Source organism: Beta vulgaris, chromosome 1, assembly GCF_026745355.1.
Source record: "Beta vulgaris subsp. vulgaris cultivar EL10 chromosome 1, EL10.2, whole genome shotgun sequence".
Lineage (NCBI taxonomy): Eukaryota > Viridiplantae > Streptophyta > Magnoliopsida > Caryophyllales > Amaranthaceae > Beta > Beta vulgaris.
The window spans coordinates 7,749,660-7,765,971 of NC_079202.1; the positions used below are offsets into that span (position 1 = coordinate 7,749,660).

Consider the following 16,312-nt stretch of genomic DNA (forward strand, 5'->3'; position numbering starts at 1 on the left):
TACCATTATATCATTTTTGAATGTTCATTAATTTTGAAATGTGTTTGTTTTACCTAAAAAAATTGATGAAAAAAGATCATGTTCTTTGTACTAAATGATGTTTTTTTTTTTGAGATGCACAATGCTTTTGAGGCTTATTGTGCACCCAGATGCATAAAACCAGACTTCGCTTTTTTGCTGTTCATGTTTTCCATTGATGTCCGCAAAAGCAAGCACATTTGCTCAAGGAAAATGGGTTTCATCAATGATCAGTCTTAAGTACATTTCCTAAACAGGTGGCGTGGAGAAGGAAAAATCTGGAAATGAAATCAATAAATAAATATTTTGCCAATTTTATCAATGTAAGATCACTCGGCACATAACCGAAAGTTCAACATCTCCCCAGTTCTCTGCGGAAGCCTTATCTTTCCGACAAACTCTTTACAACATTGAAGAAGAGATAGACAAGACAAAAAGAACTTTACATACAAATCAATTAACATAGCAAACAATCTTGGCATGCTGAATAAACCTGTTTCATCTTGGTCCAGTGTTGGCTGTCACAGCATCCCTCTATGACTCCATCGATACCTGCTTTATACTCCAGGGACCCCGGTTTTCTGCTTTTATCTGCCGAATTCAATTGGACTTTGGTACACAACTCACATAAGCATACTTATAGCTTAACTGGATCATACTTTTCACCCATCACACCTCCTTTCTGTTTCTGGTATTGGATATACCGCAAAGTACTACTGAAAAAAGCAGCCGTGGCTAGATCTGTAGTTGATGTGTCACTTTGCATTTCAGTTCTTATCAACTCTACGAGGCCTTGGATAGCAGAAGTTGGAACTTGTGGATTTCCCTTCTCGAAGAAGTAGAGATACCTGTTGCCATGTTGACCATTTACTAAATCAGAAAACAAAAAGGCAAAGCATGTAAAAAATGCATAGTATTGTTTCACTCTGAGCAACTAACTTGTTTAAAATTTCAACAAATAAGGTAACAGGCCCGCTGCTTCCACGTGTCACACTTGCCATCTGTTGAGCAGCATTTGCGATCCTTAGTGAACGCTTCAGGCATAACAAGACCCTGTAATTATCGTAGAAAGCACATCTATTAGCACCGCACATAATTATAGAAGCAGCATGTCAAGATCTATCTTGTTTAGTTGTTACAAGTGAAAATGATGATAGTAGTTGTACCTTTCTCCATCTCTGCTACCATCATGGTCATCCACCCAAAAGAGATGAGAGCATGCATAGACAGCTCTGCACTGGTCGGCCTTCTTCAAAAGTTTTGCAGAATACTGAACATACGAAATCGTTTAGTTACGGCTAAAAAGGAAGCAGAGAAACAGCTTCACAAAAATGATTACAAACATAGTTATACCCCTGTTGCCTTGTGTGTTAAGGTATCTCTGTTCTCCACGCCAAATACATTCATCCTTTGTAGAGTCCCAATAATAAGATGTATGGCTGTAAACTGTGCCTTGGAGTCCTAGATAGTCAACGGAAAGGTCGTTTGAATAAGTTTGAACTATACTGAAATCTTCTTTTAGGATAGTAAACTGAACAAGAAAGGGAAAAAGGTACCGCAATATCTTCCTCATATAATATAAATGCTTGGGTGAAGAACTCATAAGCCATTGGCTCAAGGTCACAATCACTGGCAGCCTAGAGTACAAAAGAGAAAGTCAAATGCAAGCTAAAATTGCCATGGTGGCCAAAACAATCACTTCTCATAATCTAATATCCAGATTCCTCCAGCCTGTTACCACACCTCAGCACATTGCAAATACAGCCTCAACGCGAGATCAGGGGATGGAACAAATGAAAGAGCATCTATAGTCTGCAAACAATTATAAATCAGAGCTTAGAATCAATGTTACTATTAAGAGGTAAAAGATTAGGGTATGATACACTAGAATACGAAACTAATGATTTCAATTCTTCTTCAGTGTGCGTTTATCTAGGTAGGTAGTTACCAGAACAAGATGTGCAGTCTAAAATCAATATGTAAATGCTTATGCAAGGATTTGATTTAGGTGGATATAACTAACAAGACCAAGGCCATAAATCACCTTACGAGAGGGTGGCAGAGCAAACAGAAGGAACATTTGCGTATTTGTTTCCACTATACAAATTTCAGATTCATTGATATATCATGAAATGAAATATATAAAAAAATCCTCCCGAATATGCATAGAGCAGGAAACATACAACTGACTATTAAATTGGGCGGGACTCTTAGTTTTCCACAATCTAATCATCTTTATCTGATTCCAGACTATTTATTTTCCTTGTTCATCTGTCCCAATATGACTCTATTCTCTATAAACCCTCATCATAGTGGATGACACCGTATATTTATCAAGATCACCCTTTTCCTCCCTACTATGATCGACATTAATGTTGCTAAAGAAGAAGTACCTGATTCATTAACCGAAAGATTTTTTTAGGTGAAGCAGGCGCTTCTTCCCCGTCTGCCTCACCATCTTGACCTTGTAGCCGCCTGACCAACTGATCAAGAAAATAGCATAATGGCATGATAATTGTATCTTTTAGATTCAGCAAGCAAAATGCAAACATTACAAGATCTGTCTATTACCCAAAAACTTCAATATAAGATTCAAAAAACACAAAACAAACCTTAAGCGCAGAAAAAACAAGAGGTGGAACAGTGAAGGGTAACCGTCTCTGTCCTCCACTCATGATATGTCTCTGCACGGTACATATAATCTGGCAAAACAAAATTTATGTAATGCCTTTAGTAAAAATTTAGCTTCCACTTCAAAGAATCAAGATGACAACTGTTAACATAGAATAACAACAGAACCCTTTTTCTTTCTTTCTTTCTTTCTTTTCTCTTTTATTTTTTCCCTTTTTTCTTTGGGGGTGTGTCGGGAGGTAACCATGAAGAGCTAATTACCTTTAACATTTCATCAGGGTCATCATTATACAGCATGTGTATAAGGCGAGCAACAGAATTCTGTTCTTCCTTGAAATCCTCCTCATCAAGCTGTAAAGAGGCCAAGTGTGCAATAAACATGTATATCAGTTGTTTAGTGTATGTGCAATTTAGAAGCTCTGGGTATGCCCAAGTCCTTTGTAGATATTATTGGATTAGTATAACAGGATTTCCTACTATCCTGGAACCAAAAAAAGGGGAAGAAATGGAAAGTTAACCTCATCCACTGGACTTCCATCTATATCTTTAATAAGCCCTTTAATCAACTCGAATAATGCCTCTACCTGTAAAAGAATAAACACTAAATATCTACGATGAACCACCAAAATATAATGAACATAGATGAGAAACACAGAGACTTGTACCTGATCAGCAGTTGAAATGCAGGTGTAGTTCTTTAGAATGTTTTGTATGATAACCATAGCCATGATTTTGTTCGTATCATTATCAAGGTAGTCCATGATACGGGGATAATTAGAAAGTGTTAGTGCTGTAACCGCATCATTATACTTGTCTAATGGAGCACTTAAAAGTGCAATGATTTGTTTTGTTGCTCGGCTGTCTTCAAGCTTTGGCTTCCCCGAAAGCTTCCTGACACATGCACCCTACAGAGAAATAAATTGATGATCTTTAAGATCTAATGAAACAAAAGTTGCATGCCAAAAAGTATGATGTGTTTATGTAGTTTACTAGCTTTGACTGCCAATTAAAAGCTACCTCAGATCATGAGATAACAGATAATAGTATAATACTCCGGAGATCATGTCCAATTTTCATATTCTATACAAATCTTCAAGTGGAAACCTCAAAAAATAAATCTTAGGGTTTATCTATGCAAGTGCTGACTCAAGCATAATGCATGCATCACTTCATCAGGCACAACAATCAATTAACAATAGAAGTAACTTTGTTTACACACGGAGCCAGCAATAGATATATTAGCTTCAGAATTCAGATAACATACCAGAACTAGATCCACGTAATCTAGGCGATCAGGATGAACACGGAGAGTGAACATAAGAAGTGATGTGTATAAAGTTATTGCTCCAACAATTGGCATGTCAACTTGTACCTCAATAACCTGAAAGTGAAATAAATCAAATCATATTTCCAAGAAACTTGGAAGCAAAACAAAGAGGGGAGCTTCAATATAGCTTATGAATCCAGAATGTGACAAATAATCCCTTTACATCCCCACATAAAATAAATTAAAAATAAAAGAAAAAAAAGAAGTGAAGGAAAGGAAAGGGAAAATGTATGCCAAAAGAAAAAGGTATGAGTATTCCCATACTAAACCAAGCTCATTGCCTCAAAGCCGGAATCACGCACATAAACAGAAGCCAGAAAGGAAACAAATGAACAGAAGAACAATAACAATAAGAGCTAAAGGTGGGGTCTGAATTGCTAGATGCACAGACAAGAGTCAGACACAGCTAAAATAAAGGTTTGGCAAGATGTATAAACAATTAACAAACAACATTTGAAAGCAAGTCATAGACAATTGTTTGTGACATTAACAGAAAGAAATTTGTAGGTGGAGGTTCAAACTTCAAAGTGCTCCCAAAGGAGTCCTTCAATATACTGAGAGATCTGCCAATCACAGCACAAAACATAATTCTACTAGAAATGGTCTGATCTCCAAGAAATGGACAATCTAGACTGGCAACCTACTTGAAATCCCTCAAATAACAAAGTTTCCACTCATAACCACACATTGGAAGTGGAATTTTTCACACCTTAGTCCATCAAAGTGAACTTCCCAATTAAAATTTCATGTGAAGGGAGTATCTAGAAAGTGTTTGAAACTACCAGGTATCTGGAAAGTGGCAGATCTAATAAGTCATCCCTCTTAATGATTAACCAGGCTTGACCGATGAAGCACCGACCCAACCCCTCAGCACCCTAAATTGAGGGGGGGGGGGGAAACAAATGAGAGCAGAGAAGGGGGGAGAGTGCGGGTGGGGGAGGAGGGGAGGGGGTCTTGACTGAAGTGAAAATTTTCAGCATTCTCCTAGTTGTTTGAACTCCCTCTTGCTCCACCATAGATTAGCTGCCTCACTTAATGCTCTGATATCAACTCTGGCAGAATCATTAAAGATAGAAGAGCAATCTTTGCTACTTCATGAGATAAATTGACATATCTAACATTCAATTGTAGATGAGAAATTTGCAAAAAATCCGAAAGGCCTCCATCAAGAAAGCAACTCGGCAGTAGCCATTAAGATTGTGCTGGTCTCAATAATCAAGCAGCTACTACCTCATTTTTTAATTTAGTTGTACCATATTGACTTTTGACTTCACATACTTCACTTTGACTCTCTTGTATTATTATTTACATGTAAGGAAAAACATAATGATGCGAGATCTTTTAAGACATGTCTCAGTATGTTTTTATTAGAATTTTTTTATATTATTTACTTATAAGACATGTCTCAGTATGTTTTTATTAGAATTAACTTTTTATATTATTTACTTATGCATAACTAAATATATTAGTGCTTAAAGTTGTGTGCTGAGACACGTACCAAATCCTTTAGGTACAACTAATTAAAATAAGGAGAAAGTATATAAGAATATGCCGTATAAGTAACCATCTAGTAGACCCATATATTTTTTGTCAGACTTTAAAGTTATGACATGTGTAAGATTTCTAGAAGTTGCAGCATCCAATCTAGATGTTCTGCAAGTACTGCAATTTTCAGGAAAGTTTGCTTCATTTTCCAAAAGATGAAACAACTGGAAAAAGATCGAAGCAACAACTCATCTTGATCATATAAATTATTTTTAAAAAGAAAAAGAATAGGGATTTCAAGTCTTAGCACTTATTGTGCTCTTTATTTCAGGAAAATTAAACTATTCTATTTCAATCACAACCATCATATATTTCCATAATTATAGTGGAATCTTTGCTGCCCACCATAACGTTGTCTCAAGCGAGCAGCAACCAAGTGAAACAAAATTTGACTAAGAAAATAAACAAAGCCAAGATGCAGAGACCAAGTTCATAGAAAGGAACAAACCAAGATACAGAGACTAAGTTCATAAAAAGGAGAACAAAGCAAAGCACATGTAGGTAAGGCCGTAAGGATGTAAAGATCAAGATCTACCTTTCCAATGGCATTGTTTAATTTGGCAAAAGCTTCCACTTGCAGAAATTCAGGTAATACCTGCCAAAAACTAATAGTCAGCAAACCTATGCTGTCAAAAACAATAAGACAGGACAGTGGTAACTTACTTCCATGCTTGATGCAGCATAGTTTGAAAGTCTCTCCATAAGCTGAGATAGCACTGTTTTGATGTCAACTGTCGGCTGAAAATAGAGCAGTTTGTAAGGAAACGCTGACATGCCATTGCGGTAAAAACTTTAATGAAAACTTCTATTGACAACCCACCCCCTTTATCATATTATAATGGAATATTTAACCAATATGTCTACATCATCACGGTTTGACCCCCCCCCCCCCCTAGGTCAAAGACTAAGAAGTCAGCAAGTTTTTGTCAAGTGCATAAGATCATTGGAGCCCAGGTTAGAGTTTACAGTCCAAAGTAGCATGATGATTCAGTTCTCAGTAACTTTCAACTGGGATGCCAAGTTGCTGTCACGCCATCACCAAGACCTCCACTGAGATTCACTTAAGCAAGGTGCTAGAAGTAGAAGGGCATTTAAGAAACTATTTATTGGTGGCAAGTTTGTTATTTGGTCAAGCATTGTTCTGTTAGCATATGTCAGAGTTGGTTATGAGTATTTAGCCTATGAATAACATGAAATTAAAACTCTCCCGTTCCATTACAGAATAGCCATTAAAACTCTCCCATTCTGTTACAGAATGGTCGTTCTGTAACGGATTTTGGATTTGTCGTCCCGAGAAATCCCGTTACGGAACGCTATAATAAAAATCACATACTTCTCGCCGCATTATCCTTCTGTAATGCGAACTCGCCGAGTCAGAACGTTTTATCCCCATACATCCGTTCTTTTCAAAGATTGGCCAAAAATACTTTATGAATTAATTATATAGCCGGTGAAACATGACATTCTGAAAGATTTGATCATATTGTGTTGTAATAATGCTTCATAAACTAAAACATTGCAAATAAGGTTAGAACATATTAATGTGAATTTTTAAAGAAAATTTACGCCGCATCGGCCGCGATCCGTTCCATTCATCGTGACAAGCCGCTTCCGCGACAACGCAAACGTTATAGTGAGGTATCCGCAATTGCTTTCACTATTCTTTTTGTATTTGGAGGAACCCAACTCCTCACAAGCTGTAGAGATTTTATTCATCGACTTCAACAATAGAATTCTTCGCTCTCTTAATTTCTTCTTTGAGCTTCTATTCATCTTCTTCAAGTTTGTCTACCCAGTTGATTCACTACAGTTACTTGCAGGATGTTCTTATGGTCCTCCATATTCCATAATGAGAAGTTGTAGCATTTCAACTGGATGCAAGCATGAACTACATCAGGCCTGATTTGGGAGCATCCTCCAGCTTGAAACAAGCCTCTTGAAGCGGCTCAGAGTCTAGCAAGTGACCAGTTTGCCAGTTTCACCACTGCAATAGTAGGCTTTCTCAGCTCTGACAATCAAGAGTCATAAAGTTCCTTGGAGGAAGATTCTACGACGCCTGGCAATTACTAAGCACAGTTACGTCTGGTGTTTGTCAATTCAGTAAAGATTACCCGCACCAGGACAGAGCAATCTTAAGGATCATTAATTGTCAAATCTGTATCCAAAGATGTACAAAAGTGATCAGAAGTCTTAGCTCCGAGGTTCAAAAATTTCCTAGGGTCAAGGGCAAAGGGTGCAAAGCAGAGATGCCAGCATCAATTTCTAGAGACCTCTCAAAGTGACTGTAGATCACCAATACACAATTCAAGGCAAAATTGGAATGTACTGCTAGTTTGTTCCAGGACGAAAGATTTAATAACCAATCATAAACGAAGACGAATGAAGAAAGGAACCCAAGTGTACACCTCAAGTTCGCGTCAGTAGTTGCTCCTAGAACCCATACATATCTGGATTGCAGGTTAGTACCAGAAGCACACATGGTGAACAATATACAGATCCCAAAACACCAGTCAACATTGATCGAAATAGATGTCCAGTCCACTATTCACTGCAAGCCAATGACCAAGAAATCTCCGGCAGTGAACCTCGATAACTCTCAATCTCTTGTCCTCTCCTATTAGATGTGGCCCATTTTTGCATGACAATTCAGTTTTTTGTCCTTGTTCACACCCTGGTGTGCCTCATTAATCTCATTACACCAAGCCCCAGGATTGCTCGAGGCAAAGGTGCTAGCATATCTATTCTCTAAACTCACACCTAAAAATGCCAGAGACAGTTTTTGAAACCAAGATTGAATCCTCCAATTATTCTGGGTGTTCTGGTATGGATGCACCAAACTCTTCTAGTTATTAGTACAGAACTTCATTTCTCCATTGGAAAATACAGGAGGTGTGCTTGTCATCTAGCTTTTGAATAGATCTTAGCTCATTCAGATGCAGTTCTTCCAAGAAAGAAAGGAGGGGCACTTCTCACAGGTTATTATGAGGCCTAAGGTGAATTTTGGTCAACTTGAACCAGATTGCGTCTTTTTTTTCAGATACATAAAGGGTGCAGCAATCATGGGTAAGGTGTAGAGGCCCTTTTTCTGCTTCCTATCATGTTAGTTGTCTTTAAGAGCTTTACACTATCTCCAGTAGCACCATCCAAAGGCATTTTCCGAATAGGTTGTTTTGCAACTGCAAACTAGAAGCTCAGAGGCACAGAGCAAGCAACAGCTGCATAAGCATTCAAGCAGAAGATGAGATTTTTTTCTTTCTTCGCCTTTGCTTGGTATTACATATTAGTATTCCCAGTCCATTTCCCGCATAACATGGAAAAAATTGAAAATGGAAACTTTAACATGAAGTAAAGGATGCTTTAATTTTGATTCTCTACATGTTCTCTTATTCACTGTTGCTGTTCTCTCTTTTGTTCACGAGTATCATTGATTTGTCTCTGGATGCTTCCCAGCCGAAGGTTTTACAGTTCCTTCCTAGCATGAGTTCTAAGCCTTCAATTTTTCTGGTTGCCACAATCACAGATAAGTCTCTGGTTTTAGTCGATAATGAACTTTGATATGTTGAGCATTGGTCCCGAACAGGCAAAACAAAGTAATTAAAAAGAAACAAAGCATGCTCTCAATGCAGAATACACCCTTGAGGTAGAGATGGGTTCTGGAGTCGAAACAACCTATATTAAGTAAGTGATAATAACTACCTGAAGCTGTGGGCAAGCAGCTAATAATATGTCGAGTGTTTGCAAGTGATACTCATCCGGAAAAACTTGGATTATACAGTCCATCAAATAATGTTGTGCTAGCTCATCTTTAGCATTAACAATCTGTAAAAATGTTTGCACAGAGAGAATAAGAGGATAGCCAATACAGCATTCTTAATATTAGACATTTAAGGAGAGCACCATTATCTAACCTGCTCTAGAATTCTCGGAAGAACAGTATCTCTGTACATTTCAAGATCAACACCCTCAATTTGACTTAGTATATGCAGATTCTTTCCAACCTAGATATTACATCAGGCAAAGAAGCATCTTTATAAGAGCTCAGGTAACAAGAACTAAATCAAAACGAAGAACTCACTTCAGAAAAATGAGATTACAAGATCACGAAGCTCATTCCTCTCCTTTTCTCGTTTCTCTTTAACACGAACAGGCCCCTGCAGACCAGAAATCTTGATTGAAGTCCTCAACTCAGGATCATGAAAGCATGAATCATTTACAAGCACCAAAACACCTGCATGGCCAAACATCATGTCCTCATGAGACACTCTTGCCTCTATGGCATGCAAGTACTATGGTGCCATGATAGCTTAATATTAGCATAAATTTTTATGGATCAACAAACCTGATGCTGCAATCGAACCCAAAGTTTATTCATCTCAGTAAAGTTTTGCAGCACGAAGTCCACGGCATCCATTACAAAATCATCAACTCTGAAATACAATAAGTCAGAGTAAATGTAGTTACCAATGAAACAAAATTTTTCCAAAAAAGGACATGATCGTTTACATTGTGGTAATGTGGTCAGTAATTTTCATTTTAACTTCTAAGTCCACCCCAAAAGTATTACTTTGCCAGAGTTTGAATACATTACTCCACACCCAAACTTCAACAAATTTGTCATCACATAGTATTAAGATTTAAGATATAACACATATGAATCAGAAATTAGACCAGAAGAGATCACCATCTATCCAACTTATCCAACAGAGTTAAAAGATCCATTCAATGCATAATGGGTAACCCAAGGTGAAAAGGAATCTCTCAAACCAGCAACAAAAAATATCATATCGCTGAAAAAGAAAAGCGATGCAGTATTCCTACTAAAGCGAAACAGGTCTTTCTAATTGTTTGTAATGTGCATATGTATGCCAATATAGTTCCAAAAGATTGATAATTTGATATATACACTACTTGTCAAAAAATACTAAAGGAGTTTTAAAGGCGACCTTAGAGAAGAAAAAACTAAAACAACAAGACAGGAGAGACCAAAATAACATAAGTATCTAGTGTAAACTGTTCAAATCCATAGCAGTTAGTTCTGCTCCATTTATCAGTAACCACTAGAGAATAACTCTTTGATAAATAAAAAAATTTATATATTTAAAAGCTGGCCAGCAGCATGACTCAAAATTGGAAATTTTCCCCAGATTAACTTTTACAGGTTCCTACACAGCAAGAGACACAGAACATTATGCAAGTAGATAGTCCCCGGAGTTATGTGGTGTACAAAGTAGGAGCATGGCCACAAAATATTCATCAAACAGCTTTTGGCTGAGGATTTGATCAATGTCAAGTGGATTTCCATGCCTCACCATGTCTTTTCTCTGACTATAATTTCCCGCAGCTTCGTCATCAGATGCTTACAATTGGAAAGCACAACTATGTTATATCTTGATTCCATTAGGAACTTCCCCTTTTTAGTGCATTATTGATTCATATAATCCTTACTCTATATGCATAAAAAAGAATTATGAATCAATCGACAACTATGTAACATATTGACAATTAACATCATCAGAATCACTTAGGGAACTGAGACAAACTAACTTGACAGAACAGAAGCTCCCAAGTCCTAAAAAAAGCTAGTTGTTTAATCTAATTCTCATGTACTTGAATGTTCTCAGTCAATGCTACCTCCTTTTCAGAAAAAGTTGCTCGTGTACATATTATCTTATTTAAACAAGGAAAAGAAGGTAACAGACACTCACCCTTCATACTCAGGACCAATATCAGAAAGCTTGTCTCTAGTTACTTGGCAAAGGTAACTCCTCAAGAAAAGACCGCGGATAGGATGTTGAACAGCACGACACATCTCAACTAGGTCTTTGAGAAGATCTTTACAGGAAGCTTCTTTTGATTTGATGTACACAGAACCCACAGTGCATAAAAGGTACCTGATGATTTGGCATCGGAATTTTCAATAATACTCCATCATTACAAAAGAATCAAGATATAGAAGGAATTTTTCAAGTAAATTTTCCACATAAATCCATTCACAAAGAAGGAAGATAAAGATCACAGTAAGATTGAGCTCTAGAGTCAACAATCCTATAAAGTGCAAGCTTGAGACTAAGATAAGCACTTAGAGCTGTATATGACTAAAACCATGGTCACCATGATCAGTAACCAGTACTACTGTACAATACCACACTCTCAAAACAAAATCTTCTCAAACAACACACTGTTGGGATTGCAATTTGATGCAGAGATTATGAGAAAGTTGTTGTCTCTTTGTAGGTAACAAGTGCGTATTTATTGGTAAAAGGTTCATAAGGACTCGGCCAACAAACTGTCTTAATGTTTCCAACAGCATAATGTCCAATTCCACTGACCAGGATAAGTTTTTAATAGATCACTTTGGCTAGCACTCTAAGGAGAAGAGTTCATCAGACAGAACAAATTCATCATCATACACCATATGTAAACTGGCAAACACCAATTCATCTATATGTATCACTTATCACATCCTGTAAAGGTTTTCCAGAAAATCCTCTATTCCTCCTTCAGCTAGTCTTGCAAGACAAAAGACTATTACCAAAAGGCCACCGAAACATGTCTTCTTATTTACACACAAGATGAATTTCTTCATAGAGAAATCAGCCATTTTTCCCTAGATTGTAGCATAACTAGAGGATCCTTTTAACATAATTTTAAACTTGTGCAATCTCACATGTCCTCAATTCAATAACTCTGAAAAAAAAAAAAAAAAAAAAAACAGCACTTATCTATCTACACATTCTAATGCAACAAAAGAAGGTAACTAATGTCAAAGTCAACTCAAATTCTCTCCATGATCATCCGAAACTAAACGGAAAAAGGAGAAAGCTTGTACATACAAAAAAAAAAAAAAAAAAAAAAAGATATCCTAAGTAACACCAACATTTCAATACAAAATGATCAAGAATGACAAATTCAACGTCCTTAGCAATACTTACAGCCTCGGCAATACATTGCCAGCGTGCTGAACGAGTTCGTAAAGATCGGATACTGGAACACCATGCCTACTCTCATCCTTAAAGAACAATTCCAGCTTCCTCAATTCATCAAACGCTCGCATATCTTTCAATCAATTATAACAAAAAAGAAAACATCAAAACTCAAACAAAATATAGCAAAATATGAACTGAAATTGAATAGAAAGAAAAAAATTCTCACAGAGCTCGAAATACTTGTGAGGAGAAAGTTTGGAGGTTCGAAGCTCCGACAACATTTGCGCCGAATACTTGAGAGCTTCTCTGAGATTATCTGAATCCTAAAATTGAAATTCGCACCGTAAAAAATGAGAAATTAAGCGTTTTTGAATCTGATCTAGAAGAAAACAAAGATTCAAGAAAATAAAGAGGTAAAATTGAGTATTTAATTAGAATTTACCACAGCACGAAGCATGAAAAACGCATTCTGTTGAATGGCGGCGATTCCTTCTGCAAGCCATTTTTCTTCGTCTTCAATTCCGTCTACTATCATTTTCTCTCTCCTTCCTTGTGAATGAACTAGAAGAAAGAGAACAGCTCAACTGAGAGTTGAGACTCAGAAGAATGATCAAAGAGAGTTTTTCTTTTTTAAGCCAATTTACAATTAGGAAGATTGATAATGTTACTTGGGGCTTCAGGAAGACGGAGTCGCAATCATGAAATTTTTTAAAAAGAATTTAAAAGTGTAAGGCACAATATAGAGAAATTGCGGGTCAATTTCCAAGATCAACTTGTTTTGGAGAGTTTGAGCTAGTTTGTGCACCCCGAGCCAGGGGTGTGCACGGTCTAGAACCGGACACGAATCGGACGGAAATACATTAGATTCGTAGATCCCGATTTGAAATTTTTATGGATCGGGATTGTAACAGGTTTTGATCGGTATTTTTTAAATTAAAAATAATCTTTTTTTTGTTTATATTTAAATATATTTATAAATGCAATACATTAAAATCTAATAATTCTAAATGCAGTTTTAGCTTTCTAACTTTCTAATTTTTTTCACCACTAAACCTATATTTACAAAAAAAAAAAAAAATGAATTTGGTCCACCGGTTAGGACCGGAACATTCTGGGTTTGGCCCGGACCAGACCAAAAAACGGGAATTCCAAAGTTTCATGGACAATCCGGTTCATTCGGTCCCAATTCAAACCTGAACATCCTTAATTTGGGCGATTTATTGGGTTATTTTCATGTACGATTTTATATTAACAAGGATTATTTTTTTGGGCTTGGCTCTTTGTTCTACTTCATTTAGAAAGTGCCTATTGCTATGTCCGAATTTTTCACAAGAAAAAAGTTTTGTAGTTGAATCTGAACTTCTGTTACAAAAGTATTTCATTTTGACGTAAAAAAATGTCAATTATAGAAGTGTCATTTCAAGGTTAAGTAGCTTTTAACTAAACAAATGATCCTTATATCTTACAAAGTGACCTTCTTATGGCAAAATGGAGGTGATCTATAATAACGTTATTGTAAGTCGCATAGACTTACTAACTAATAACATTTTCATAACATATATATATATATATATATATATATATATATATATATATATATATATATTTTATTATATATAATCGTATAATCTAAAAATGAATCATAATTGTTGGATACTTAGATATAGAATCGCAAATCATTGAGATATATTGTATATTATTCATTTTGAAAATGAAGTAAACAAGGCTTTATAATATAGAACTCATAAGTCATAACTAAACAATGCACTAATCACTCTCCTCAGTCATAAAAAATGTTTACACCTACAAAAATAAGTTAGAATACCCTTAGCTATCAAAAAAATTATCGAGAAATAATTGTGACACGTTATATCACATCCAACTAAAAAAGTTGGCTCTTTTGATTCTCATCATAATTGATTATAACGGGTTTCTTTACTAACTAGAAATATTATTTATTTACTGATTTTTTCACCATATACCCCTCACAAAAGAAAATATTCACCATATACCCTCATGTGTTTATATATTCACCAAATACTCCTGAGTTTCTGAAAAGGTTCACCATTTACCCTCAGTCTAACGAACATTAAATCGGTATTTGCTATTATTTACGACTTTGCCACTATTAACCTAATTAACCCTAATCTTTAAAAAGTAAAATTCTCCATCTCTCTCCTCCACCATCAACACCACCACCATTAAATTCATTCTCTCATCTCCACTATGAACATGACGCACCATTAACATCAACACCATTCACGTCGGCGAAATTGAAGCCCACACACCATCAACACCACCATCCACATCGACAACCTTGAAGCCCACACACCAGCACCACCACCAAGAGTCAGTAGCCATACAGAATGCTAGCCACCTTCCATGCCCAGCCCCGAATACGACCCTCCAGCTCCCTCCTCCAATCTCGAAAGTTCCCTCTTCCCAAATTTGGTAGGATCAATTGGGGTTTTGTGGAGTATGATTTAATCAAGGGGTTGGATAAGCTAACGATGGATTTTGGGAATTTTGGGGGGATTAAAGAAGCCTCGAAAACTCAATTTGGCATGAGCAATTGGTGGGCCTTTGCCTACTGGGGTTGGTTTGATGGGACACTCAGTTACTGGGATTGGATTAATGGGACAGTCGGCCACTGGGTCGCGCTGCTGCTGCGCCTACTTTTAGTTCGGCGTTGGGCTGCATTGTTGGCTTCGCAAAGGGTGTTTTGGGGTTTGAGTCCGATGTTGGGAAAAGAAACCCAGTTCTTGTTCGTTGGTGTCTTCCCCACCCCTCCTCGTCTCGCTTTTTTGCCAATGTGATGTTGGTGGCTCCCCCCCCCCCCCCCGCAAGTGTGCGATATTAATTGCCGTGGAAATGGACTTAGGAGAGATGGTAAAAAGAGTGGAGGAGGAAGTTTTATGGGTGAGATAAGGAGTGGTTACAAGGTTAGGTGTGGGGGTATTCGTGAGGTTTGGAGGTGGGGAATGCCAATGGTGTCGGTAGGGGAGGGTTTGTGAAGCTGCTGGTTGTCGCAGGGAGTAAGGAAGGGTTTCTAGTAAGGAAGGGTTTCTAGTGAGGGAGTGGTATACTGGTATCCAGTGGGGTGGGTGAGGGTAGGGGAGGAGGGAGAAATTGGTTTGGGTGGTGGTGGTGGTTTGGGTGGAGGGGTAAAAAGAAATTGCAAAAAATAATATATGTTTTTTTTAAAAAAATAATGAGGATTAATTAAGGTTAGTTAATAAGAGTAAAGTATATGGTTAAAGGGTTAATTAACGAAATTACCCTTAATGACTAACGGAGTTAACTTTAGTTAGTCATTGAGGGTATCATGTACATTCTTTTAAAATTAAGGGGGTATATGGTGAATATCTGAAATATTGGGGGCATATGGGAAAATTTATAATTGTTCAGGGAGTAATGGTGAAAATTCATTTATTAATTTTGATAAAAGTACAATTTAGTTGAATTTCTTTTATTAATTTGGCTAATTGGCTAACTTAGATATGAATTTTGATGTGATGGTTAGGAAAGTTTTCATAGAAACACGTTCTTGGTTACAGTTTATTTAATTTTTGGTTAAGTGCACCGAGAGCAAAATAGGTTAGCTGATGTTTTAGCCAAATTTATATTGCTTTTGAAGAGGAGAGGTTTTGGATCCAATGTGGATATTATCTCTCAGTAGTTACATTTGCAATAAATTGACCAATGGTCTTCACGTAAAAAAAGAGATGATCTTATTTGTTGGATTATCTTTATTGCTCGATCTATTATTTATTTTCCGAAAAATGATTAGAATAAAGTATGAAGATCCTCGTATTTAAAGGATGGCATATATGGCTTAAACAAAATAAAGGCAAGTGTTGACCCT

The 16,312-nt window shown here is 36.8% G+C and overlaps 1 protein-coding gene across 2 annotated transcripts; it reads right to left on the reverse strand.

The window, feature by feature from the left end:
* Nucleotides 1-295: 295 nt before the first annotated feature.
* Nucleotides 296-13,164, reverse strand: LOC104905610 (vacuolar protein sorting-associated protein 35B). Of its 2 annotated transcripts, none has more exons than XM_010694197.4 (22): nt 12,890-13,164; nt 12,674-12,770; nt 12,454-12,577; nt 11,227-11,412; nt 9,861-9,948; nt 9,616-9,672; nt 9,430-9,519; nt 9,218-9,340; nt 6,185-6,259; nt 6,057-6,116; nt 3,914-4,030; nt 3,315-3,554; nt 3,168-3,233; nt 2,911-3,000; nt 2,631-2,720; nt 2,412-2,501; nt 1,762-1,830; nt 1,575-1,655; nt 1,372-1,479; nt 1,185-1,288; nt 958-1,071; nt 296-866 (listed from the first exon to the last, which is right to left on the reverse strand). In XM_010694197.4, exons 1-22 carry the CDS (start codon nt 12,980-12,982, stop codon nt 656-658), a joined length of 2,373 nt encoding a protein of 790 aa, XP_010692499.1. In that variant the 5' UTR covers nt 12,983-13,164; the 3' UTR covers nt 296-655. The 2 variants fall into 2 exon arrangements, with proteins under 2 accessions (XP_010692499.1, XP_048502677.1); XM_048646720.2 differs by having other exon boundaries at nt 9,616-9,687; nt 12,890-13,162.
* Between the last annotated feature and the right edge of the window lie 3,148 nt (nt 13,165-16,312).

Bases quoted from the DNA above. Each gene is read 5' to 3' on its own strand.
- LOC104905610 (XM_048646720.2), bottom strand. From the start codon at position 12,982: ATGATAGTAGACGGAATTGAAGACGAAGAAAAATGGCTTGCAGAAGGA. The intron at 11,413-12,453 runs GTAAGTATTGCT...CCAAATCATCAG, and splicing joins GGCAATGTATTGCCGAGGCT to GTACCTTTTATGCACTGTGG. The intron at 3,234-3,314 runs GTACAAGTCTCT...ATTCTTTTACAG, and splicing joins GCATTTCAACTGCTGATCAG to GTAGAGGCATTATTCGAGTT.